The sequence below is a fragment of the Ixodes scapularis genome, unplaced genomic scaffold (assembly GCF_016920785.2).
Source record: "Ixodes scapularis isolate PalLabHiFi unplaced genomic scaffold, ASM1692078v2 PGA_scaffold2__306_contigs__length_199485367, whole genome shotgun sequence".
In the NCBI taxonomy this organism is placed as follows: Eukaryota; Metazoa; Arthropoda; class Arachnida; order Ixodida; family Ixodidae; genus Ixodes; species Ixodes scapularis.
In genome coordinates, this window is record NW_024609857.1 from 166,317,629 (window position 1) to 166,344,743 (window position 27,115).

General features: G+C 48.0%; 1 protein-coding gene across 2 annotated transcripts in view; it reads right to left on the reverse strand.

The window, feature by feature from the left end:
* Positions 1–6,374: 6,374 nt before the first annotated feature.
* LOC115318894 (high mobility group protein DSP1) overlaps positions 6,375–27,115 on the reverse strand; it is a 43,884-nt gene continuing 23,143 nt past the window's right edge. The window contains exons 4-6 of one of the 2 annotated variants that reach the window (XM_029978610.3): positions 22,314–22,452; positions 8,888–8,997; positions 6,375–8,807 (exon numbers count right to left, since the gene is read on the reverse strand). In XM_029978610.3, the coding sequence (XP_029834470.1) occupies positions 8,280–8,807; positions 8,888–8,997; positions 22,314–22,452 (777 nt within the window). In that variant the 3' untranslated portion in view covers positions 6,375–8,279. Of the gene's footprint in view, positions 8,811–8,887; positions 8,998–22,313; positions 22,453–27,115 lie in introns of both variants that reach the window. The other variant, XM_029978603.3, reaches the window with a different exon arrangement.

A 27,115-nucleotide genomic window follows, 5' to 3' on the forward strand; every position in this document is an offset into this window, starting at 1 on the left:
TGGCGGTCGCAGATCCGCTCCACCCAACCCTCCTACACCAGCAGCCGCCCCTCCCGCACCAACGGCGATGGTCGATCAAGTACTCTCCACCATGCAGGGGCTATTCCAGGTTTTCATGGCCATCGTTGCCCAAATGGGCAATGCGATGCAGAGGAATCCTAACCCCCAAGCATGGCAGTAACCATTATTCAATGGAACTGCCGGGGCCTGCGGCTTCGCGCTGCAGAACTTAACGTCAAACACAGCAATAGACCCCAGGAACGCCCAGATGCTTACCTCCTGCAAGAGGTCAACTACACCACTATAAAGCTGAATGGCTTCAAGTCCTACGCAGACCCCTCAATACCTTCCGTACGGGCGGACAGAGTTGGACAAGCCACGATATACCTACACAGACTGGCCGCAACACCAGGTCAACCTCCAACAGTGGTGCACGAAACACCAGGAAGTGGTGGCTGTCCGAACAGCCCAACAAAACACTCGTCATTCTGGTGTCTGTATACTACCGGCCTGGGGCTTCCCTCAAGGAACCCAGGGACCATGGTTGGATTACACATCTCGACGTTCTTTACCCGGGAGAGCAGAAGATCATCGGAGGCAACTTCAACCTTCAACACACAGTGTGGGGCTATGCCCGGGACACCTCTGCTGGTCGAGATCTGATGGATGAAATGGTCCACCACCGATACACCCTCATGAATACCCCAGGAGAGAAGACACGCCTAAGCTGGAGCATTAGGCAGAATCGTACGACCCCTGACCTCACCTGCACTAACAACCCGCACACGACGAGCCACACCTGGAAGCCGGTGGCAGACCTGGGAAGCGACTCGTAAGAATGGTAAACTGGGACATCTACCAAAACCAACTCGAAAACAGCAAGGCACCCACGCTCTGCGACGCCATCAAGGAAGCCATCGCGGCTGCGACCACCAAAAAACAAGTAAAGCTCCATGACCCCACCCCGGATCTTCATCTGTTGAACCTCTGGGCCCCACGGCTGAGAGCGCTACAACGCTACAGGAGAGGCCAGAACAATGCGAGAGCTCCGAGGGAGGTCAGCCGAGCCACTATAGCAGCTCGCAAGTATGCGGAGCAGCTTAACCGGCAAAGGTGGCTGGACTTTAATGCCTCGCTCTCAGAAAAGACATCAATTCGCAAGCTATGGGCCGTCAGTAGAGCTATGCTGGGCCGGAAGAGAGATTGTGCGGCGACACTCACGCTCGCAAGCACAACAAGGCTGTGGAAGCATTGGCCCAAGAGGCTGGAGACACGCTCTACCCACAACCAACAGCGACCAACCCCCTACCGAAGACGGAAGACCCATATCAATGGGTCATCATCAACTAAACAGATCCCATGAATCTACCTTTCACCATGGGGGAAATGGAGGAAGCACTGCATCACGGGAAACGTAAGAGCACTCCAGGACCAGACGGAATCACCAACACCATGCTCCGAAACCTTCCCGAAGCCGCAAAGACCACGCTCCTCGAAAACATCAATGAGATGTAACACTCCAAAAATATTCCAGATCAATGGAAACTTTCCACGGTTATCCTGATTCCCAAGCCCGACAAAAGAACAGAACTTAGCTCATTTTCGTCCCATCTCTCTCACCTCATGTGTCTGCAAGCTAGGAGAAAGAATGCTACTTGGCCGCCCTTCCTGGCATTTGGAACAGACAGGAGCCTTCCATCCGGCCCAGACAGGTTTTCGGACAGGCATGGGGACGCAGGAAAGTCTCCTCCTACTCTCCCGAGATCTCATCCTGAAGCCCATTTGAGAAAAATTCAACATCAGAAAAGTCGTCGCGATCGACGCGAAGAAAGCCTTTGAGAGCGTCCCACATTGGGCTGTCATCCAAGAAGCGCAAGCACTCGGCGTAGGAGGCCACGCCCTCATTCATTTCTTCGGGGCCGCACCTTTGCAGTCCGGATTGGCAAGCACCTTGGAGCGCCCAAGCCAAACAAAGTGGGAGTCCTCACAGAGCTCTGTTCTGTCCCCGCTCCTCTTTAATTTGGCAATGGCGCGCCTCGCTAATCGACTCCAACAGCTTCCCAATCTCCGCTTCACTATATACGCAGACGACATCTCACTCTGGACAGTACGGGGCGACATTCAACAACGGACCCTTCAGCGTGGTCTCGACGTCGTGGCAAGTCACCTTGAAAGCGTAGGTTTAACTGCCTCGCCGGAGCAGACGAGCTACGTCGTCGTAGCCCCCCAAAAAGAAAGAGATGCAGACGTCAGCTCTTCTCTTCCCTTGACCCTTGACGGCCGCCCTATCATATCAGCAAATTCGGTACGGATTTTAGGACTTTATTTCCAAGAAGACGGCACCGCCAAGACCTGGCTGACAACGGTTACCCAGCAATGCCAGGCGGCCTTTAACATCATAAGGCTTTGTGGCACCAGAGGTGGTCTTGACAAAAAGGTGGCTCGCCAAATGGCGAGTCCTCATCGTATCCAGGATCTGCTATGGTGCCTTCCACTACAGAATCACCAAGACACAGTGGAAGAAACTGGAAGTCCTCAACAACGCAGCGCGCGTTATCACCGGCCTTCCCCGTTACACCCCGCTGAGCATACTCAAGGCAACGCAAGGCTCAACACGGTTCAGAAAACTGTGGAAGGGCGTACCCGTGCTCACCTAGAGCGACTTCAGCATTCAGCCCCCGGACGTCTGATCCTAGAAATGATAGGCTCCAACAACCGAGCCCTTCCCCCACTTCCGGAAATGGATCCCCCCTGGAGTGACGACGCTTGCATCGTGGACGACCGACCGGTACCCAGGGGAGCGGGACCCAGCTGTCCTGACAAGCAAGCATGCCAAGTGCGCCAACATTGCAAACTCGTCCAAGAATTGACGGACACCAGTGAAAGACTCATAGTGTATACCGACGCTACCTTCGTCTCCTCCCCCACGCCGGCTTGCTCCGTCGCAGTCGTAATTCCCCGCCAAGAACTTTCTATGGCCGAGACATTGCCCGGCGGCACATCGGTTGAGGGTGGAGAACTTGGAGATATCCAACTTGCGCTACGCATCATCATAGAAGGGGTCCGGCCCAAACACCTCCACATTTTTACTGACTCGGCGGCAACCCTCACAGAATGCCGCAACCGTCAATCACCGAACAAGAGGGTTAAGGCGATCCGGCGGATGGCCTCTCAACTACCTGTTGACGGCACAACCATCAAAGTGCCCTGGATACCCGCCCATGCAGACATACAGGGCAATGAACAAGCTCACTCTAAGGCTCGCGCGCAGCTAGATATCCCCCACAAGTCGAAGAGTGTGCAAAGTCACTTACGAGATCACAGGTACTCGCTCGCGCCGGAGCTCGGTGAAGACTGCGATGAACCAGACTACGACCCCGAGGCGAAGCAACTAGCCAAACAAACCTCGAAACAGACCCCGAGGGCGACCTTGACTCCGTGTGTAGATCCACTCCCGAGCAAGATGGGCAGGGGAAACACTGTGCTGCTGCAGAGGATCGTAACACAGCATGCACACCGGCGCGCATGGCACGTTGGTCTATGCAATCCACAGCATCCCACTGCTATTTCTGCAACGACCCCGTCATTCCTGTCGGCCAGTATCACCTCCTTTGTGCTTGTCCAGAGTTCGAAGAGATCAGACGCAAACACATACCACCAGACGTCACCAACCTAGAGGAACGGACTCATTCTAAAGGTCCTCCTGCCAACATCGCGCTGTCATGACCTCTTTTAGATTTTATCCACAAGGCTGGGCTGACAGCCTATCTACAAATCCCCAAAACCCCCTTCCCTGGCCTTGATTCAAGCTCGTAAGGTACAGGTCCGATTCCCTCCCTTCCTTCACTAAGGCCAATAAACGCTTTCTGAACCCGAGGGAACAGTTTATGCACATCCGATGCAGTTACAATGGGCCGTCCAGCTCGAAATGTGTGTGCGCTAGCAGACTCGCATATGCGCAGTTCGTACCGTATGGGATGTGCAAAAACGGTTCCCTAAAACTCCCCAATAGTATCGTTATCGGCATTCTTGGAACCATTTACTGAAACTCTTGTTCACACCCAAGCGATTTGTATTACCTGTGCATGTTTGTGGATTGCTATTCAACAATCGCATCGATGCATGCACCGTTTGGATCGTTTTTCGCACTATTTATTCTACGTAGAGATGAAGAAAACGGTTGTCTGCGTGAAAGAAGCTCTTTTGATCACCAGTGGTTGTTGTCCACTGATTGGCACATATCACGAGGGCCAAAGCAAACCAAATGCCTTACAAAAGGAACAAACAGTCCCCCCCCCCCCCCCCAAAAAAAAAAAAAAAGAAAAAGTAGTTTTCCCAATATCTAGAGTGAGGGAGCTTTCACTGGGACCAAAAAGTTAAATAAATGAAGGACTTTCGCGTTTGTAAAGCTATTTTGTCGAGAATTTAAATTGCTGGCATAAATAGTATAGCTTGGGTTGTTCTGTATTATCATTGACACAATGTCCTAGATTGTGTCCAGCTATTCCCCAATGCCTAGCGGTAATTTAGACCATAGGTTTAATCTACAGTGGGTAATCTGTATATGATAAACTGTGGTTTTTCATTTAAACCAACTAAAGGTATCATGGTGTGTCAGTACCCCCAAAAGCATTCCATATTTTCACCCCGAGAACCGTAGAAAAAGCTCAGCTCCTGACGGAACCTAATTTCCTCTCTGTGAATAATTCAGATACAAACAGGTGAATTTTAAATTAGATATCTTATCAAGACGTACACCTTCCACACGCCAAAAGCACCGCTTTTGCCTCCAACAACCAAATCTCCCAAGAACTATGTGCCGCATAGTACTTACGAGATACAGAAAACTACTTGAATAACAAGAGGTTCGGAGGTTTGTGGCAGTAATTTTTCTCAAGGGTGCCGCCATCATCAATTGTTGCCGCTTACAGTATGGGCAAAAACATTCTTTTCCCATCACCACGCCAATAGAACACATTTAGTATGTAACCGTTACCCATTTCAGTTTTCCCTCCCCTTGCAGGGGCAGTTTTGGGCAAAGCATGCTTCCTGCTTTACAAAATACAGCCCATTCTAAAATCGAACCAAGTGTATTAACCATTGAACATTATGTGTAGCCACTGGGTCATAGTCATTGTTTTACATGTTTCCAAAGTGTGGGAAGCAGACGGCAGGGAGGACGATCACGTTGCTCCAGTCTGCGACACTCGCGGAGTGACCGACACGTCCAGGCACCTCTGACCAAACAATGCACAACTACAGCTTGCGAATGGATGTCTTTTTCGCCTGCTACGGAGGGCAGAGAGAGAAGCACGAGACAAATAATGGAACACCACACTATATCTTCTCTGCACGCTGCAGCAGGCCTCCTGCAGAAGTGAGGTTGGTTCCCAGTGTGGCCTTCGATCAAACATGGCCGCCTCTGAGCATTATCGGAGCAGGTAGTTACTCTGGCTGCTCCAGTTCATCGGTAACACCTGCCGATATGTGCAAGCACCCGCCACAATGCACATACAAGGTGAGTGAGGCGTAGGCCCTGGAGGCACTTGCTTTTCTGAGAGCCAAACCCCCCCCGTAGTTCGTGCCTATTGTGGGGCCGATGCGGGATGCAACCATTCAGGTACTTGCAAGATCCAAGGAATGCAACACTCTGTCACCCCGATGGAGCCCCACCACAAACCATCCCCACCGTAAAATAATGAGTCTTCTCTTATTTTTTTTTTTTGGAAGCCCAAGGAGGCCAAGTTTTATCCGACTGCATTTTCATTTTTTTTGTCAATATATTTACACAGCAAACTGTCTTCTCAAAGCAAGCGATGAACAGTGGTACATAAAAAAAAAGCAAGAGGCGAATTTCGTCCACACAAGCTGCCACCACCCGTTGAAAACATGGCACAAATTTGATCCGTGTAGAATACTGAGCGTTGCAAATGAAATAATAAATAATGAGAAATTCCAACCGCTTCTCGCCGCAGATGCATGCTACATTACACTTGCAGACTTTTTCTTAAAAACGGGGGATGCCCGACCTAGAAACAAAAAATGCTATCAATAGCAAACTGATGTCGGGCAATTCAACAAACAAGGCATAAATTTCAAGAGGCTCTTAATGCATAAATATCCTCGCAGTAATGATGGATATTCTTGTACCTGCATAACACGAGTTTGCAGCCAACAAAATTAATCTTGCAACAGAGTTTTTTCGACTATTCCACGCATATACGATTGCGCTATATTCGTTCCACGCTCTAGAAAAATTGTTGAGGAAAGCATTTGTATCTCTTGTAAACTATTTGGACAATTGATGGGTCGGTCGGATAACGGACAGACTGAGTGCCTGCAGGGTCACGCAGCTGTCGTAACAGGCAATGAAATTAACCAAAAAAAATTACGCTTTATTTTGCACTCAGTCTTAAAATTTTGGCAATTTTTTCACACACACACTGCTGTATTTCATTTGAGTTTTTTTTTTTTTTTTGGTTGGGGACAGGGAAATAGGAGTGCTACAAACACACTGAAGTGCCGATAAACCACACGAGAGCCTTTCAAAGTGCACACTGCTGAGATGAAGAACTATTTACATCACGAGGAGGAAAAAAAATATAAGTGATACACAAGGTTGATTCCTGCTTCAACTCGTTACAGTCACTATAAAACAAAATGAGGAAGAAAAACGAGAACCTCTATCTGCATTCTTCGCACACTTTATACAGCAATGGAAATGACAATGCAGACAGTTGGTTGGCCGTTATGTTACACGATGACCTGCGTGGCGTTGCTTGGAGAGCGCGCGGCAATTGCAAGCTCGTCTGTCTGTCGCAGCTCTGCACTTATGCTCTTCTCACTCTCTCGGCACACAAATCATATTGTACAGGGACAATGGGTAACCAACAGGCCAGACACTCACTGGATTAGAGCGGTCTATTGCAGCAGAATTACCAAGTGGAATTGAGGAAACCTGTGGCTTGAACACTTTCAAAACTGAATGAGAAGATTTTATGAAATGGTCAAATCCCGCCCCCCCCCCCCCCCCCCCCCCAAAAAAAAAGAAAAAAAAACCCCAAACTTTTTAACATTTTTGAACGTTTGCAAAACTTCAGAAACAAAAAAAAAATGTTTTTCTTCTTCAAATTGCAGTATTCATTGCCCAGAGCAGATATTCTAACAGCGGCTATCAAACATACTATTAAGCTCGCATAACAGCTACAAAAGTTCTTTATTCCACTTGCATGAGACAAAACATGTTTCGAGCACTAAAAACAACATCAGTACAAAAAAAATTCTTATCACATTATTTACTGTGATCATTTTGAGGTTTTCTAAACAAGTGACAAGGCTGCCTCAACCTTGCGGAACAAAAAAAAAGGAAAAGCACTCACGCAACTGTACAAGACACGTACAAAACAAAAGGGAAAAATTTGTGCCAAGAACCGTTTCCTTCACGCACGCAACAAAAAATACTGTCTGTTCCTGCGGACGCGAGGACCTCGATTAAAATCTGCGTACGTGGAGGTTAAAAGGGGGTTTTGAGTATTTCTCATTCCGCACACGTCAAGACTCTCGCACACACACTTCCAAAGTCTCGCGGCGATGGGCGCACTTGATTGTTGCACGGAATTCTAAGGCTGTTGTCGGAAATAACGATAAAAGCCAAGGTGACGGAACAAACCGAAAAAAAGAACTGCTAGCAAGAGAGCCTCGACCTTTCTGCATTTCCCGGGGAGGGGACGCCCGCCTTCCGAGAGGGCAAATAAGTTAGGATGGAGGACTAATGAAGACGTGGCACTAGAACGCAAACACTGAAAAAGGAAAACAGACACTAGTCCCAAGAGGGAGAAAGAACCTGCACTCAAACAGTACGAAAATTGGCAACGCACGACACGAGCACGGAACAAAATGATCATGGTGGCATGACGTTCTCCGAAACACTTAAAAGAGCAAAATGAGAAAGAAAAAAAAACAAAAAAACTTGGTGGGTGTTTACGAGAAAGAAAAAAAAAGGCGGAGAAGACACGGGCAAGGGTCAACCCAGCCTCCCGGCGTCCGACCGGCACACACACGTCGGCAGCACCGGATCACGCTCCGGTCGGGCCACCTTCCCGCGTCGGGGGAGAGAGCCCGCCGGCAGGAAAAGTCTCGTCCGAACTCCTTGGGACGCAGAGGGGGCGACCAGAGGAGAAAAACGGAGAGGGCCCAGGGGCCAGACAAACGACGGCTCCCGAGATTCGGAGAGGCGGCCCCCCCAGAACCCCGGGGGGCCGCTTGCATAAGAGGCCTGCTCAGGTCCAGCTGTAGGGGCCCGGCAGGTGTGCCTGGGAGTAGGTGGCCCCGCTGCCCGGCAGGTACTGCGAGGCCACCGTCGAGGCCGCCGCAGCCGCCGCGTGGGCAGCGTGCGGCGAGCCCCCAAAGCCCCCTGAGGCGATGCCGAAGCTGGCCAGCGAGTGCTGGTAGCCCAGCGAGGCCAGCGGGTGGGCCAGGGACAGGGGGGAAGCCAGGGACGGCAGGCCCCCGTTGCCCCGCTCCGGAGGGGCCTGCCCGGAGGCCCCCTGCGACTCGTCCGTGTGCTCCGAGTGCGTGGTGGCCCCGCCCCCCCCGGGGCTGGGCGTCGAGGCCCCCGACGGGGGATTCGAGTGGCTGCGGTTCCCTTGGAACGTGTCCTCCCCGCTGTCCGAGTCCCCTCCGTTGTCATGCTGCTGTTGCTGTTGTTGCTGTTGCTGCTGTTGCTGTTGTTGCTGCTGTTGCTGCTGCTGCTGCTGTTCCTCCTGCTGCTGCTGCTGCAGCTTGGCCGCCTGGCTCTCGGCGGTCTGCTGCTGGGCAGAGCGTGCCACGAGCGGTGTCAGCCTCCACGGTAATGCAGTGGCAGAATCGAAATGGTTGCGAAAGTTACCTTGCGGCGGTACTCCTCCATGCTCGTCTCGTACTTCATCTTCTCTTCGTTCTGCCTCTCCACGTAGGGCCGCTTGTCCTCCTCCGTCATGCCCCTCCACCGTTCGCCCCCTGCACACCAAGACACTTGCCATGCAGCCAAAAACCACCTACGCCGCTTTTCCTGCCTTGTGCTTTTTGTGCAAGGGTGCCTTGGTAAACGAGCACAACAGCCCCCGGCTAGGTCCCATCCAAGCGCACTCCCCAATTTTTCTTTCTTTTTCCTTGGTACAATTGCACTCCACCTGTTGGCAGCAACAATGCCTATAAGATGACCCATGCGCAGGATATTATCCATTTATCTTTTAACAGTCTTCCAACTTTACTATCTCCTCATTTAAACACTGGGTGCAGTTCCTTGCTCCTTGCAGCAAAGCAAGGAATCTCATGGAGCTTGGCTGGGAAGAAGGCAGCCGGAGCTCAAGTTCTAACAGACAGCGTGTGAATTGGGCGGGCAATGCATTCAAAGTTCCACATAGACAGAGCCAGAAAACTTTAGGGGATTGTACTCAACATTTCATGCATTCCATCCTAGCTCAAATACCGCAACGATGCATCGCAGAATTCAATTAAAAGCACGGCCATGTTTTTTGTGTTTTTTTGTCAAGTGCCATCTTACTTTGTCTTACTTCCAACAAAAACATGGCAGTGTTGTAACTAACCTTTACCCTAAAAAGAATGAAATATAGAAGAGTGGCTTCATTCGAATTAGACAAAACTTGTGAGGTGGGGTTTAATTAACTAAAAATGTACCCCAAGATCCATGAAACTGCGCTGGAAAGAGAGAAACCTGACCAGTGTTATCGATACCAAAATTCTAGTGTCTCCCGGTTAAATGCATCAAGAACAGAATTCCATTTTTTCACACGTTAGGCCGTTGTGAACTGAATGCCAAGCTTTTTGGAGACTGCTAATATTTCTTCTACTTTTAAAGATGACTGCAGCCTATATATAGATTAGAAAGAAACCACTCACTGTTGTCTTTTGTAGTTTTTTTTTTTTTTTTACAAAATCACAAGCTTGCTACTTCAAGCAATTTTGCCTCAAATTCAGATTGTTACAGAAACTGCAACCACCTATGAGATGAAAGAACCGTCAGTGTGTAGTTTGTGGATGTCCACTTTACCGGAGATCCCTCGACCTGGAGGCCTTTTCAAACTCAACCATCCTCATCTCCCCTGGTACAGGCATTCTCCACAAGTCTCAAGATCTATTGCCCTAGGGGGGTTCAGCGGAGCACCACTGCTGGGAACACAAGTGGGCGCAGGTGCTGCAGGACCCTTAGGCCACCCGCCAACCAACTGGCGTCTCACTCGACACGCCAACTTGGCAGCCAAACCCGGCAAAAGTCCTCAGAGCAAGCTCGCGGAAGGCGCCGGTGACACAAGCACATGAGAAAGACGCCACGGAGCGATCAAAGTTCTGCTATGGAGCAACCCGGGAAGCGCAGAGGTACAGCTGGTCACCCAGGTCAAACTTGCAACAGCGTGTGCGGACATCTTTTCCTAAATACAAAAATGGTGCAACCAAATCTCCACGTGACCGTCCAGAACCATTTCCAAACATACGCATTCCTTAATTATAATCCAGCCCATAGTATCAAAAGCAAACAGCATAGGAATTATCTGAATGGCAGCTATTGAGGACTGCCCGGTAGCAAGTTGGTTCCACTTCTGGATTTCCAGAAATCAAAAGAAGTGCAACTTAAGCATTGTGACAACGAAAGATTGTGCTTATTTAACGGCCCAAATCACGAGTTTGATAAGTCTACTGAAACCATTTCAAGGTGCAAAAGTATGGTATGAAATAAAGCCCAATGCTTGCCAACTACAGAAATTTAGAACACATTCCAATACTCAAGTTAAAGACAGTTGATGAAATCCTCACGTTTCATCGACAGTCTCGGGGACGAGTATCGTACGTCCCTCGTTGTGGATGCACGCACTCTACCAGGATTTGTCAATGCAAAGGGAGCCTCCTGCTAACTCATTGACGACATGATTCTACATGGTAAACAACCGAGTTGCCTCTACAAAAGGACCATCTTCCTAGGGAAGCTTCGGGGCACGACAAAACCATGCCAATGCTAACAAGCTTCGTAACGTGAGTCAGTTTTTCGAAGAACGTTCGAATAACATATTGCTCTTCGAGGTGTTGTACCCCATCGACAAGAAGCGCTTAGCAAAATGGACAATTGGGCGAGTTGGTAAGAGTTCATAATTACTTACAGCGCGACTGGGACAAGGACAGACAGAGGAGAAACACAGCGCTTGTCCTGTGTTTCTGTGTTTCTCCTCTGTCTGTCCTTGTCCCAGTCGCGCTGTAAGTAATTATGAAGAAGCACTTACTGACTCTTCTTTTTAACCTTGCTCTTTCTGCACTCAATTGTTTACTTTGTGTACGTCAAGATTGACGCATCAATGTTGCTTTCTGGGAAGTCCAACTTAAAATCCTGGCCCTACTAGTTTTGGGGAAGAGTTGAGAGCAGGTAACTTCAGAATTCCACGGATGGGGACAACAAATAACGACGACTCTGTGCTCAGCTGACCTAACCGAACACCCTGTCAGCGTTTGGCTGGAGTTTGCATTCTCCGGTGAGGGGAAGGAGGGGGTCTTTTGTTATTACTCCGGCCTGCGTGAACAATGAGTCATGCACGCTGCATATGCCCAGCTCAGCACAAGTTTCAACTGTCACCTGCACACTGTTGTCGGCCGCTCGCTCGTCTCTTCAGCGATCAAACACACGTTTTTAGTTCCTGTTTGCACACTAATATTAGACATTGATTGTTGCCTCATTTTGTTACAAAGCTGCGGGAGTTTCGAGTTGACAAGATGCGGGCCGATGCCCAGTTGAAAGTGAGCATGTGGCAAGCTCTCAAAAGGAAGAAACATGCCTGGAACAAGACGCTACTGCAATCTGCACTGCCAGAACGGGTGGCTATGCGGCAATATTGGCCAGGTCGCCTGGCGAAGACATTACAGGTCCCAGCCACGGGCCGTTTCTCGAGCTCTAAAACTATGGTGCAAGTCAACTCCGGATACTTCTCCGCGGCTGAGCAACGTGTCTAACCAGAGGAGCAAAGCATGCAAGCCTTGTCCGAAAAGTCGGCGACCCTGCTCAAGTTCCACCTTCTCGGCATCAATGAAGGAGTGCGATGCCGGGACACAGTTCACTGTCGTGGACACGAAAGGTCCTTAACTACCTCGTCGCGCGGACCAAGTGTGGAAGCCGTGGTGTAAAAACACTGACCATCACTGAGGCTACGGACCAGGAGTATGGCATTGCAGTCAAACTGATTCTCAACTGCGCCACGTGCAAGTTCAAGAAAAAAAAAAAAAGAAAAGCAGTTCTCTACACCGAGAGTGTCCGGAACGGCCAAGATCAGTCCATTCGAAGTGCACGTGAGGGCCATGAAGGAGATTCAGTTGATCGGCCCTGGCAGACTTCTGTGCATGCCTAAACTTGTCTCATCGTGGCCTGCACCGCAAGAACTTCCAGGGGCACTCGAAGACTTTTGTGAAAGCCCGCGAAAACTCAGCGAGTGCGAGTGACGCTGTCAGCGTGATAGTTGCAAAGAAGCTGTACGCAGACTTCTCAAACCCTGTTGCTAATATAGACGTCGTCTTCGATGGATCTTGTATGACCAGAGGACGCAGTTCCCACGTTGGTGTGGGCTGCATTGTCAAACTGCATTCGGGCCTAGCCCTCGACCATGAGGCCTACTCAAACATTTGCCTCGGTTGTGCCCTGGGACCGAACCCAGAGAAAGAGAATTACAGCAACTGGTACGCAGCCCACTTTCGTCAAAGGAACATTGACTGTAATGCTGGTCGCATGGAGGGTGAAGCTAAATTGATCATGTTTCAAAGATCCCTGGCCAAACATGCACTGCGTTACACCGCCGTTCCCTCAGATGGTGACCTTTTGTGCATTGAGGGAGGCAGACATGTATGGCTTCGTCAAAGTTCAGAAGAAAGACCCCATCAATCACGTCCACAAGCGGATAGAGGAAGGAACAGGCTGACTCGGGAGAAGATCAAGAAGATCCGGAACTACTATGGTTATGCCCTCAGGAGCAGTGATGTGATTGGACCAAGTCATTTCAAAGCAGCCCTTGGAGCGGCCAAAAGTCAAATTTGGAGCAGCAAAAATAACCCCTGTAGCATCATTTTTATTCATACTAATGTGTGTCGGCATGTCCAACACACATTAGTATGAATAAAAGGCAATGTCTACATTGACTTCTCACTTACGTGCAGCTCTTTGTTATCATCAACTGCACAGCAGGAGTTAAACCTTCAAACGCATAACTAGTGTTTAGTTGCGTGGAGATGCACCCGACAGGGTGAGTGATGAAGGACAGAACAAACTGCTGTAAATAGTTATTTAAGGTACCGAATGCCAGTGAAATAATACAATATTACTGAGCCCATAAATTAAGGGTTCCATCAAGTTCTTAAGGTTGTAATAAAACAGCAATTCTTAATTCAGATAAAAACAAAGCACTTGTCATTTGATTACAAACATCAATTACATTTTATGTGTAGAACTCCTAACAAAAACGGCTTGCGAACAAAACTTAAACAATCCCGCCAAACTCATTAAAGTTCTTCCCGAGCTTCCATCCACTGCTCCGACCAACTTGGTTCTAATTTATTCACATCTATATATAAGTCATAGCTAAACAAATGAACTGGATTAAATAAATAAACATACCAAAGAACGCATAGAAATATCCTTGCAATATTGAAGTATCCTAGCTAAATCTTGATTTGGAAAAAGGTACTGCCAGGATATAGTCAATGAGGATAACGTAGTCTATCATATATACACCTTTCAAAAAAAAAAAAAAAAAAAAGCACTCGACCCCAGGGGCAACAAACCGCTTTCGAGCCCAGTCACTGAGTTTCATTCTAGATTCTCACCGGCATCCCTCCTAACCCTATAGCCAAGTGGACTTGATTTCAATAGGTGCAGCCTGCGTAGGCGCAGTTTCAAATGCTCCCGGAGGCTAAATTCTAGTCTTTTCCTGCTATATTTTGTGTTTCATGGTACATGTATTTTCCCAAAAACATTGAGAAAGCATTCTATTACATTTAAAAAAAAAAAAAAAAAAAAAAAAAAAAAAAACTGGAAACTATTTTTGTTGGGTATGTGTGCCATAGAGTTATTATAATGTATGCTAGAGGTTCAACTGGCGCTAGTGTCTATGCAACTTCCGGGAGGCAAATTGAAGCAGACAGCAACCAGTCTACTTTTGCGGTGCTCCTGTGCATTCCTATGGGAAAACTCGCATGAAATTTGTCTCTTCGCCCGAAAATAACCTGAATAACTTTTATTATTTCGGTTGTACCGGATAGTATGTACGTTTATTAATATTGTAAAAGTGTAATTGCTTTAATTACAGCATTTTTCTTTAACACTGAACGATGAAGGCCCAGACCTATGTTCCATGGCAGGTATGTAAAAACCGAGCGACGATTCTAAGCAAACTAACGATCGAAAAGAATGTAGAGTGTGTTCAAGGTTCGCTAGCATTGCGGTGGTGCTTATATATTGCTAATATGACCGTCCAGTCACTCTATGAAAATGACTCAAGGCTTTGAGCATGCCCTTTTCGTGATGGGAATCGGGCCAGGGAGCCATCACGCCGTGCAAGCTGCGAAGGCCACCCAAAAGATCGGAAAGGCCCAAACAAAGGAAATGGAGCATTCTAGATGATATAGTAAGCACTGTTTTCAGCCGAACACTGTTTGAACTTTCAAACTCATTTTTCTCAGTTTGCCATTTTGAACACTTTTTCATTTTTGAAAAGATATCATTTTTTTAGAGTTTGGACTGAGACTCCTGAAGTGTTGCTTGTCTGGAGTGAAAGTTATTGGAAAATTTACTAAGGTACTTTGTTTTTAATAATTTTCAGTTCAGGGGTGGAACTCATGAAATGTACTTGGGAGCAGCTGAAACAGCTGTTTTGGAGCAGGTTTGGAGCAGCTTAAACTACGTTCTGGAGCAGGCTAGGAGCAGCTCAGATCAGTTTTCATTGCACTTCAGCTTGTGTCTTAGACAAGAACGGGAGCAATTTCAATCGCGCTTAGCAGCACAGATGACCATGAGTGGTTAGAGACCTAGGTAGATGGGATAAGAGTGTAACAGATGCGAAAACTTGAAACTTTGCGAGCCTTAATGAGAATCAAAAAAGCAAGTACCCTACGTTTCTAAAGAATAGCGTCCTTCATATCTTCTCAGTGGCTTTCAGCTGCTCAAAATGCGAACTAGAACTGCTTATCGCACAACCCACACGTGCTCGACTTAGTAATTATATGTGCGAACCACGTGACGTGCGTAAGCAACGGACGTGCAGTTGCGCGGAGGAACAGGGCAACGAATTTCGAGTTTATCCTATTGTGCAACTCGATATCGAAGCAGCAGACTACGATTAACGAAGTTATCGTATTTGAAGCGATAAGCAGGAGCAAGGTTAAAGTACGCAGAGTAGATCTACCACTCGCGTAAGAGGTGCTCGTCGGCAAGGGTTCGGATCGGACCGCGTTTCAGTTCTATCAAATCACGATTTATCTTGCGAAAATAAAATTCCAACTTCTAACGATGAAGTACTAAAAAGGAATATTTTGCTAATTTGTTTTCAACTGGCTGACGTCCGGATCTCGGATCCCAGGCCGCAGAGCCTCAGGCAATATGACGCTTAACGACTCGACCTCACCTCAGTCGACAAGCTTCACAGCTTATGGTTGAAAAATAACAATCCAGTGGCAGGTGGTGTAGCGCTTAGAATCCGATTTTTTTTTATCGCGTTTCCGACTCGGGATACACAGGGAGAATAAACGGAACAAAGGATTGCAAGGCCAACCAGGCTAAACGCGCTCATTGCTGCCCCATTCGAGTAATAAAACAGAAAACCAAGACAAACTAAAAACTTTTTTCGACGCACGTCATGCGATTTGGCGCATAATGGCGCGAGGTATTGGCTGTGGCGCAGTTTCTGCAACATGGCGCAGGGTGGCGCAGACACATGCGTCTGGCGCAAAATGGCGCAAATGGCGCAGCCGTTCCACCCCTGCAGTTGTTCATCAAGAAAATTTGATTCTAGAAAAAGTCATACGAGAGAAAAATGAAGCCATTTTTAAACTTTCCGTTTTTATGCCGAGGCTTGCTATATTAAATATTGCTACATACCTTACTTCGTTCATCACTTATTGAACATTACATATATACAGAAAAAGTTGTAATTCTTTTTTAATTGATACATTTTTTTCATGGGTGCTGCATATTGCACCCTAACTTGGCTCAAAATCTTCCTTGTTGGTTGAAATTTTGCATGCCCTCCCAAATTTGCATAACTAACATATGGTAAACGTTTCATTGCAATTGGCAAAGTATTTAAAAAATAGACCCCTGTAGGCCGTGACACTACTCTTTAGCGGCACTGGGAACCAGAGCTGCATCAAAGCTCTCTGCTCTTTGGATCAACAGCTGCACGGGAACTACCGTGACTACCGTATCCATTGAAATATATATGGATCCTCGTTTTGTCCTCTCTCTTTCTCCCCTCATATTTTTTTCCTTTTTTTTTTCTTTCGGGTTAGAGATTATCTTACAATTTGGACAAGGAAGTTTAACCCGTAATAATCGCGAGCACAATTTGCGCTAAGCCGGGCCCTCTCCCAGGTCAGCCGCAGCTCTAGCACTCCGATGCAAAGCGGTGAAGCTCGACACGCGCACGCCGAGAACGTTGAAGCGAACTGCACAAGTGCCACGGTACTCTGCAGCCACGGAACGAGGGCACGATAATCGAGCAATCTTATCGGGAGCACAAGACCCTGGTTCAGTTTCATCGCAATAGCAGGAATCGGCATATGCACTATTTTGCAAAGTTTTCTCGGCAGCCTTAGTTCCCGACATCGACGACACTGTCTGGAAATTTAGGCAATGTCGGCGATCAACCAGCCAGAGCGGTTGATGCTCAGCGCCAGCGGCTCTGGCCGGTCGATTCGCAGCTCCAAAGCGCTACATAATGCGTCATCTTCATGTATGTGTTCTTTCATTGGGTAAGCCAATCAAGTGCAGCAAATGACTCGCGCTTTTAGTTCGTGGTTGAATGTGTTTGAGCATTCGACTGTGCTCTGACCACACAAGCTATAGACTGACACACTGTTTACAAACAAGCTTGCATTTGCCCACACCAGGTGTGGGCACTGTGCATGTGCAGAAACCTAATTCGTGTGAAGCAGACTTGGACGTAGTTCAACTACTCTACTCGAACTACTGTAGTTTAACTACTTTTCCGAGTAACTTGGTAACTTTCAATTACAACTTTATACGGGTAATTAGTAGTTTAATTTAACTACTTTTTTCAGGGAACTTCTACTCAAATTACTAACTACTTTTGAAATTATATGGTGCAAATTTCGCCCATCACGAAAGTTTGAGCGCAGAAATGAATAAGACGTCTGCAGATGAAGTTTCATTAGGCGTCCTTGGACCAAGGTGGCGACGAGCAGCCAAAACATAACACCGGCACGCACGAATGCAGGAAGAGATGCTTAACAAGCCTTGGTCGGGTATTGACCTAATCCGGTAATGCACACAGGCGCCGCATTTCCAGCTGCAACCGTGAAAGACGGGGACACTCCGAGAGTTGTTGATTTCATGTTGTCTGTCTTTAGTGAGTTCTGACTCAAGCAGTAGGTTCCACGGGAGGCGCCACTGGAATGACCTCGCAGCTGGGCGTCTGTTCCCACGATCGCCTTGTCGTCAGCACATACGCCTTTGCAAAGCCGGACTCCCCCGCGCACAAACCCTGGTACGGATAATCCGTCCATGGGAGCACGTTCCCGCTTTCAGTTGCAATTGTATACGAGCGACGATGTTTGTTCACGTAATCCTTCGCGTCCTTCCGACCATCCATGCCTGGGAGACCTCCTCTTTGTTAAAAACGATTTACTTGTCAGGCGTGTCAGGCGCGTCAGAATATTGTAGTCGCCGGCGACGATTGCGAGTTACCCTTGGGAGATCCTTTTGTTGGACCCGGCGTCAGCGGCGAAGTATACTTCGGTTCATCTTCTGTTAAACCGAAACAATTTGTTTTTTCAGTAGCGTAGCACTAGCACTACAACGGGACGCGCAGTCGTCCGGATGCCTTCATCGTCGTGGCGCGAGACTTGAACCCTTGACGGTCTGGTGCACTCGCTCAGCGTACTCTCAGAACGACGTCGGAATAAAGAGGGGCTAGTCATAACAATCTCAACTTGACGAAGAAGAAAGAAAAAAGGAGGAAAGTTTGTTATAAAAGACCCTCTACCCGAGGCAAACCTCACATGTTTCGTCATGGGCACCTAAGATGCCGACACTCGCTTACCCGACCCTGCACAGCCGGTTTCTCAAATTCAACGCTGCCGTTCCATCCAGCCCGTCGGTGGAACGTCTATTTAGCTTGGCTGGGGACGTCTTTAGAAGGAAAAGGGGAAAACTCTCCTATCAAGAACTTTGAAAGTCAATTGCTTGTGCGAGCGAATAAACTATTTTGGCGAAAACGCAAGACATAAATAGACTGCATTCATTTTAGGCTCGCAGGGTTTTTCATTGATCAAAATTGATGTTCATTTTGCTACCACAAAAATATAAAAAAGTAACTTCAAAAGTAACTTCAAAGTAACTCGCTACTTTTTACAGTAGTTAGTAGTTTACTCAATTACTATTACAAATGCGTAATTTCTACTCTACTCCAATTACTTTTGGCGTCGATACTCAGTAACTTAACTACCTTTTTTGAGTAATTTGTACATGTCTGGTGTGAAGTGAAGCGCATGCGCAGTGCTGTTGACAGCGCCACCGCAGTCGCATGACGTCACGATCACATGTTGGTCTATACGGCGAGTAGAGACACTGTGAAATTCATATTTGTACAATGTTTCTTTCCTTCCGCTTCTCCAAACGTTAAGGTCGACCAATAATAAAATGCCATTTTTTTTTGCTTTAAGCCCATCTTGGTGCAGGTGTGGCGCAATTCTCAGCAAAAATGCCATTTTGGCGTAAGGTGTACCAGACTTCGTCCGTGGTGCAATTTGGCGCAAATGGCACGGCACTCCCGACCGTAAAATGTTGCGCCCACTAAATGTTTCCACAATAGACTACTTCCATAAAGCCCTGCATGCAACACAACGCGCATTGCACTCTGGGAACTAGTTGGCCAGGGAGGAGAGTGGCATAGTATCGGTTTTGATCGACACTTCGACAAGAGATTATACACAGAGCGTGGGCTATAAATGGCCGTTATTTCATGTTTTCTAGTCCCGGAGCGTCATTTGTGGTCTCTAAACTAAATGGCCAGACCTCGAAGCTTTAGCACAAGCCAGAGACGTATAGCTTGTCTTAACGCATGCTTGTTCTATTTTTGTACTTGAGCCTTTCTGTTATCGTTTCAAGGTATCTGGACGAGCTAGTGCTGGGAATTTCAACGTTGCAAAGCTCGGGGATCTTGCTTGTGTACGAATCAAGAAGCTGTAGCAAGCAATAAGAATGCATACATCACTGGTACTAGACGGGATTACTGACATTGAGCTCCAAGATGCATTCGTGGGGAGAGGCAACTAAGCCACGTCTTACTAAGTTTGCTTACTCACGCGCAATATCCGGTGTTTTGGGAACCAAGGAAAGTGCCCCGGTCTTAGTTTTGTATCGCTCGAAAATGATTGTATCATAAATTCGTAAAAGGTCACATAATCGAAAACGTAAGCAGCGCGTTCGGTCGCGGCGTGATAGCACGAGATGAAGCTGCTCAGTCGGAACCGAAACTGAGTGGCCAACTAGTTCCCAGAGTGCACTGCGTGGTATTTCGCCACAATGGGGCTCGTCGGTTTTGGAAGAAGTCCATTTATATTCATCAAAACCCACGAAATCGTGCGACTGCAAAGAGTCGGTCACAAATGTCAAGGTCTTGTTCCCCCGTTCCTCTCAAAAGAATACGCAATGTTGGCCTAAAGGAGTATGCGAATCAAAGGAGCGCTTAGTGGCCAAAGTTCGCAAAATGACGTTCGACCCTCTTCAAAAAGCACGCCGAAAATGAAGATGATTCCCCAAGTGCCACGACCTTCAGGTTGTGCCTGGGTTAGCTGCAGCAGTCATCCTCAGTCGTCGTCGGCACGCTCCAAAATGCGCTGTGCCACCGAGACTTGGCTCGGCGCGGCAAAAAAAGAACAGCACACCCAGAGCTGACGGTGCAGTGGGAGTTTCCCTTTCGTCACCCGACCCTACCCCTTGCGCGTCTGTAATTACGTACAGTATAGACCACTTACAACGTAACCGCTTATAGTGCAGGACCTGGTATAACGCGGTTTTTTCAAACCACCGGTTCGCCTCCCATAGAACTCCATGTAATTACATACCGCTTACAGGGGCGGTGCAATGATTTTCGGACTTCGGTCAAAGATTTCTGGAAGTTGCCCCCAGACACTTCTGAAGAACAGAAAACCGATTTCGCCTGCGTGTCCTAGTTTTTGCGTAAAAAAAAGATAAAGATCGGTATTTCGGGCACCCCTCAACTCACTCCCAGCCTTCAGGGTCACACCTGGTCGCACTCCCAGTGACGTCATTCGGAGTGCCGTGTAGCTTCCCTTGTGCTATCTCGGAGGACGCTTCCGCTCCCTCTCTCTGCGTGCATTAGCGGGCGCTATGCTGCGGCTTAGAGCCGAGCGAGGTCACGTAATCTTTCCGCCGTAGTTCCTTCGGCTGCCACTTGGGGCTGCAGGCGGGGGAAAAAGCTCGACCTTTGCTTTGCGATTAAGCAGCGGAATCGCGACATTTTTAATGAAGGAAGTGTTTTCGCTATTCTCCGGGACACGATAAACAACGTAAAAATGACGAGATGCAAATTATTTTAATCATAAAATCGTTGCACCGCCCCTTTAAAATGCAGGCGCGCGAAGGGAAATACCGGTTATAGTGCGGTTTTTGGCACAGCCCGCCGGCCGCGCCGACGACCGGAGCAGCGAGCACGCTTCCCTGTGCGACAGTAGACAACGGCGCTGACGGCGCGAGCCGCAAGGGGCACTCGCGGGGAGAAGCAGTTACTCTAGAAGCGGTGAGGGAGGCTGCAGTTGCCGTAGCAACGGAGGGACGCACGCATGTGTCGTTCACGTGCGTGCGTCCCTCCACCACCTCCGCTGCGTTGGAAACAAAGAAACAAACAACTGCAACGACAGACCAATCACAGGTCGAAGAGAAGTGATCGCGCACGTTGCATGCCGGTCGCGGGCCGGCTGCTGCTATCCGCAAACATGGCGTCGGTTGTGATCGTCGTCGTAGACGGCGTTCATCTCATCGTTCTGCGTAAAAGCGCTATCCTTGACTGTGAATTTTCGTTGTATGTCGCTATTATAACCCAGCACGCACTAGAAGAGAAGATCCACCTACTCGTGCGGCGATGTCGTGGCGGCGCTCTCAAGACGGCAGAAACGCCTGTGTTTGTTTACTTCGACTACAGTGGTGCTTTCTAAGCATTTGTCTCCTCGAACATCGCCCGGATTTCTTATTTAGTGCATTTCATGCGTGTGCTCAAGTTCAAGGTATTACTGGCGCGTACCGAATGAAGGATGCGAATTTTCACGCGTTTTCATCACCGGAGAAAAGTGATTAGGCTTAGCAATCCTGAACGCTCGCAATGTCCGTCCGCAACCCGCGATGCCGTTAAAAGGCTGCGCCAGGCAAAAGCCGCTCATTTCTTTCAAAATGTGTGACATACTTGAGACAGAACTGTACTAGTCTGGTGAAATAAAGACTGTCCTCAAACTAAGCTTAATTTTTCATCTAACATAAAATAAATCATTTTACAAAGGTAAGTTGTCTCATGGCATGTATTTTGGCCTGAAAAATTGATGTTTTGGTTATAGCGCGGTACCGCTTATAGTGCGGATTCTCGCGACTCCCGAGACATATGTTATATGCGGTCTACACGTACCGGTCTGCCGAAGCGCGTAGCTTCAAGCGGACGAAGTAAGATTTCCCGAGACTCCAGCCGCTTACTGTAATGCCCTGAGAGAGGTTACTTTTGGCACCGTCAATTTTTACGGAAACACCAAACACGTCTAGTAATTGCGGGGTCCCGGGCACCTTGGCCGAAATGGCGTTACTTAGCCACTACGGGAGATTGTGTCGCCGACTGGGCAGAACGGCCGTCTTTGGTTCGTCGGCCCTCCCTGCAATCGCAAGTTTTTCGCAGGTCGCAGAATCTAACATCTTTCTTTTTTCTCGCACGCCCCCTTCTTTCCTTCAGATTGTAGGTCCCTCAAGGTATTACGGCAGATGCTTGGCATGCGAGGACGTAGAGTGAAAAGAAAATGAGCAGTTCCGTTCATCCCCAATCTAAACTCACCGAGCTTGGCCAGGGCAGCCACGCCCCCCTCGGGCTCCTTGCCAGCCATCTCCTTGCGGAAGTCGGCCATGAAGAGCATGAAGGCCGTGCCTGGACGCTTGGGCTTGTTCACGTCGCGGGCCGGCTTGTACACCTCCATCTGCAACAACCTTCGTCTCCAGAGGCCGCCCTGCTTCTCTCTGCTCGACCACTCCCTTCCCTCTGTCCCTTCTCCCTCCCAGACTCCAGTAACAGACCACTCACAACTAGGCACCCTGCACACAAAACTGCATCTAGAAAAAGGCCAATTTCGACGGTACAAATTCCTCGCTTTTCTGGACGAGTGGCGTCCGATAAAACAGCGGCGTAACTTTTTTTAGTATGTGATTAGAGCGGACCAACACTCAATGTCCTCAAACAAGATGGCTGCGCCGTCCGAAATGTCCAAAGGGCACAGTTCAACCGCTGCCCCTTTTCAGCTGAATATCGAGCCAGTAAAAACAATTTGATTTGAAAGCCAAGACAGACGTTCCCGATCTTGCAAACCAATTTAAGGGGAGACACCCCCTGGGAGGGTCAACTTTTGAACCCTTGGCTTAAAATTAATGAAATTTACAGGGTAGGCTGGTGGTCACGCTAGAGGGTGCATAACAAAATTTTAGGTCTGTCGGTTAAGTGGGAAGGAAATTAGGGCAGCTTCTATGAGCAACACCCCTACACTGTTTAGTTAATCTATCGTCAGAAAACTATCACAATATTAAAGATTTTTATTCGCTAGATATGTAGCAGAATGCCTTGGAGGTGCGCCTATGGAAAGGCTTTTGTAAAAAGTAATTGATTTCTATCAATTTTCTCTTCTGAAAAATTGGTCAGCTTTTTGGTCTTCTGTGTCTCCGACAAAATGTCAACATTTTTTATAAAAGACATCCGTAAAGTGACAAACAAACTCCATAGGCGCATTCCTTATTAAATTTCAGTCAGGAAAAGTGAAGAACGAGCCTTGCCTGTATTTCCATTCTCAAACGATAGATTGACTAAAATGGAATTTATACAAAAAAGTGGAACAGAGAAAAATGTGTTCAAAGTGCTCCATACCCTACCTTTCCTTTAGCTTTGGTGGACAGAAAATAATTTATAAAAAATTAACTATGCAGTGTAAACTAGTGAAAATTTCTGGGAATACTTTCTGGATGTAGATGAATGTAAATATGTAATTTTTCAAAATCAATGTTTTTTGAAGAATCTTTTTTTCTCTGGGTAGTGTCCCCCCTTAGAGGAAACACTGCTTCTTGAGCTTTTCTTTTTATTTATGGTCCAGTCCAAATGGCATTTATAGAGCATAATCATCTTCCCATTCTAATGACAAATATGTACTTTGTTTTAAAATAGCTTGGTTAGTTTTGATAAAATTAACTATTTTATTTGAACATTTTATGGCCGAGATTCCAAAACATTATAAAGACAAAACTCAAAAAGGAATATATCTCTGTAAACTAGAAGGTCCACAGAATCCAATAAGGTATAAATGAAGGCTCCATGATTATTTATAACATTTTTACGCCATTTCGAAATTTTCAGTTTATAAATTAATTTTTACAATCTATATTGGAGGTGCTAACAAAAAATACTGATGCCTAGGTTGATGCAATTAAACCCCTTATTGGATACCCCACTTATACACTTACCAAAGCAAGAAAGAATTAGGAAGATTGGTTGTGTAAAGGCCGGGATACGGTTTCCGCAAAATAGCAAACTACGCAAAAAGTTCATTTCGAGGAAACAGCAAAAAACGTTCACGGACAGATTTTTACTGCTACCCGCGGCGAACTCCACTCGGATGCGACATCCCCGCACATCTTGCAACAGAGCTTGAGTTTTACTGCAAGTCCATACTCGTGATCGCATTTTATGAGTTCGACATCGCCGCAACAAGCTTTACACCTCGCGAGTTGAAGAAGCGAGTTCACGACGATGAAACTCTGTACTCTCGGGAGCTTCTTGATCGGCGCCCGAGACGCCGGCCATCAGGGCAGCTTTCCGCGTCGTAGCGGACGTCGACAAAAGTTGTTCGAGTTTTTCCTCGGCTTTTTTTTCTTTCTCATCGATCTCCGAAGCGCTGAGCATCACCGTGTCGAGCCGCACTCGCTCGCTTGAAGTCACGGATGTCGACGGCACCGTCGATGCGACATCTTCGTGTTCGGGCTCCCGCACCTCGTCGTCGACGTTCAGGCTCGCGGGAAGTTGAACTGCGCCGTGGATTAGCTTCCTCGGGCCCTTTTTTCATTTTTTTTCCAAACTTGTGGGCTGTGTGAAACTTTCTCCATGGAGTTGTTGTGATCGGCATGGTCAGAGACGCGCACGGGAATCAAACAAGATGGCGGATCGGAAACAACAAGCAGACGCTGCGTAACCCTAACAGCCAATGAGAAAGTGCCATTTGCACACGTGATCCGAAACAGCCAACCGCGTGGCAAGATTTAGTTTTTTATTTGTGCTTCGTTCTCGGCGGCCAATAGCCGCCTAGCATCGTCAACGGCGGGAGAAGAAAGAGCGGGAGCGGAGCTTTCAAATGAGACCAAGATGCCCCCTTTCTATCACGTTGTTCTCGAGCTACCGGCGGTCAAATTGTACCTTTTTCTTTTGCTTTTTTCGGAGGAAGCATCTCCGTTTAGATATTTCAAATCAATACCCCAAAATAAATAGGGCGTATCTTGCGATAATACTTTGATAAAAGATGCGAAAATACCTGTAGATATTAAAAAACATAATTTTAAAACTGTGATTTTTTGTCATTTTTTTTTTTTTCAAGGAGTCGTGTCCCCTTTTAAGGGGAGACACGACCACAAAAATAGACTTTTTTTTTTTAAAAAAGTTGATTTTGAAAAATGGTGTTATTAAGTTCATCAACTTCTGAAGCATACTTTTACGAAGTTTTATTTACGTCCGCTGCATAGTTATTTTGTTATAAATTATTTTCGGCGCGCCGGTGACGCGAGCCGGTACAAAACGACGGGGCGCGGGCGCAGAGTCGGGCAATATTTACACATTTTACTTTGGAAGCTCTCCGCATACGCTAGGCCTAGCGAGCAGATCATACTCTCGTTCGAATGCTTATCTCTTCTATTTTCGGCACTGGCACTCGTCGTCTTTCAAGAATAAGCGAGCGCGCTGGAAAACGATTGGGAACCCCGTCGAAATCTGAGCGTTTTTGCGAAAAATAAAAGGTACACGGTCCTCTATTGGCCGGAATGTTGAAACCTGAGCTCCCATTGGTCCCCGCACTCTGCGTGTTCGCCGACTCGCCGTTCGCACGTTAGTTCTTGTTTGAAGCCTGCGTTGTAACATTGTCACGTCTCAGTTCCGATCGCGAACTTTCTGTTGGACTTTGTTACATTTTGACGCTATGCCTGTGGTAAAGTCGGGAACGCGGAAACAATACGGCCGCCGCTTGCGATTTACGAAAGCACGAGGACGGAACGGTCCAAAGAAAGCAGCCACCGCCGCCGCCGATGACAACGTGCTTGTGTGTCAGAGATCTTCGCCGGTTCGAGCGGATCTCGCGGCCCCAGCCCCAGCGCCAGCATCCAAAAGTGCATCGTTTTGCAACGCGGACACGCTCACTGCGTTTGAGCGGAAGGTTAGCTTTTTTGAGGCCGGCGAAAGCGGCGGGCGCGATGGAGAAAATCCCAGGGAAGCTTCCGGTGACAGTGCAGCCGGCTACCGTTTGTTGGACGTGTCCTGTGTGCAAAGCCTGGTTGAAGCGCTGCTCTGTCCAACTTGTCGTGCTGGTGGTCCCCAACTTCGGGAAACTGGTGTGGGAGCTCGTCTGGCGTTTGCAGTCGAGTGCTCTATGTGCGGAGTCGTTGTCTTGGCGCCGCTCTCGTCGACCGTTGATGGAACGCAACAAACCGAACTTGCAGCGCGCCTTGGAGTTGTTTCTCGGAACTGTGGCATCGGTTTCACCAAACTAACCAACTTTTTTACCGGACTAAATGCCCCGCCACCGATGCACCTCAAGACTTACCAAAAAATTGCGACAAAGGTGCACGACGCGGCCACGCGAGCGGCGTCTAACGTGATGAAGGAGGCCGCGCGGATGGTGCGGAAGGCACTGGGAACCAACCCCGACGGTGAACCAACCCTTGATGATGAAGCACTGCAAGATGTGTCCGTCAGTTATGATGGGACATGGCATAAGCGAGGCCACACGTCACATTTCGGCGTTGGCGTCGCCATAGAGCTGGAGACGGGCCTCGTTCTCGACTATGCTGTTGTCAGCAATTATTGCCATGATTGTAGGATTGGACCCAAAGAGGGGTCAGAAGGCTACAAGGAGTGGCTGGAAAAACACCAGTGCCAGAAAAACTTCGATGGCTCAGCAAATGCCATGGAAGTGCAAGCAGCGGAGGTTATCTTTAGTCGATCAGTAGGTCTCCACAACCTCCAGTACACAACTATCCTCTGCGATGGTGACAGCAAAGCCTACAACCATGTCTCTGCACTCCAGCTGTATGACAAGGAGGTTGCCAAAGAAGATTGTGTAAACCATGTTGCAAAGAGAGTTTATGCCGGACTGGAAAAACTCAAGAAAGCCAAGAAAGGACTGGGGGGGACGAGGCAAACTGACCAACGTGGTAATGAAGCGGATGACAAATTACTACGCCAGCGCCCTCAAGGAAAACGCCCCGGATGTGACGGCTATGCAGCGAGGCGTCTTCGCAACTCTGCTGCACATGTACTCAACGGATGAAGAGCCTCGACACAACGCATGCCCCAAGGGGGCATGCGTTGTGTTAGTTGTGGTGGCAGGTGCCACCACAACC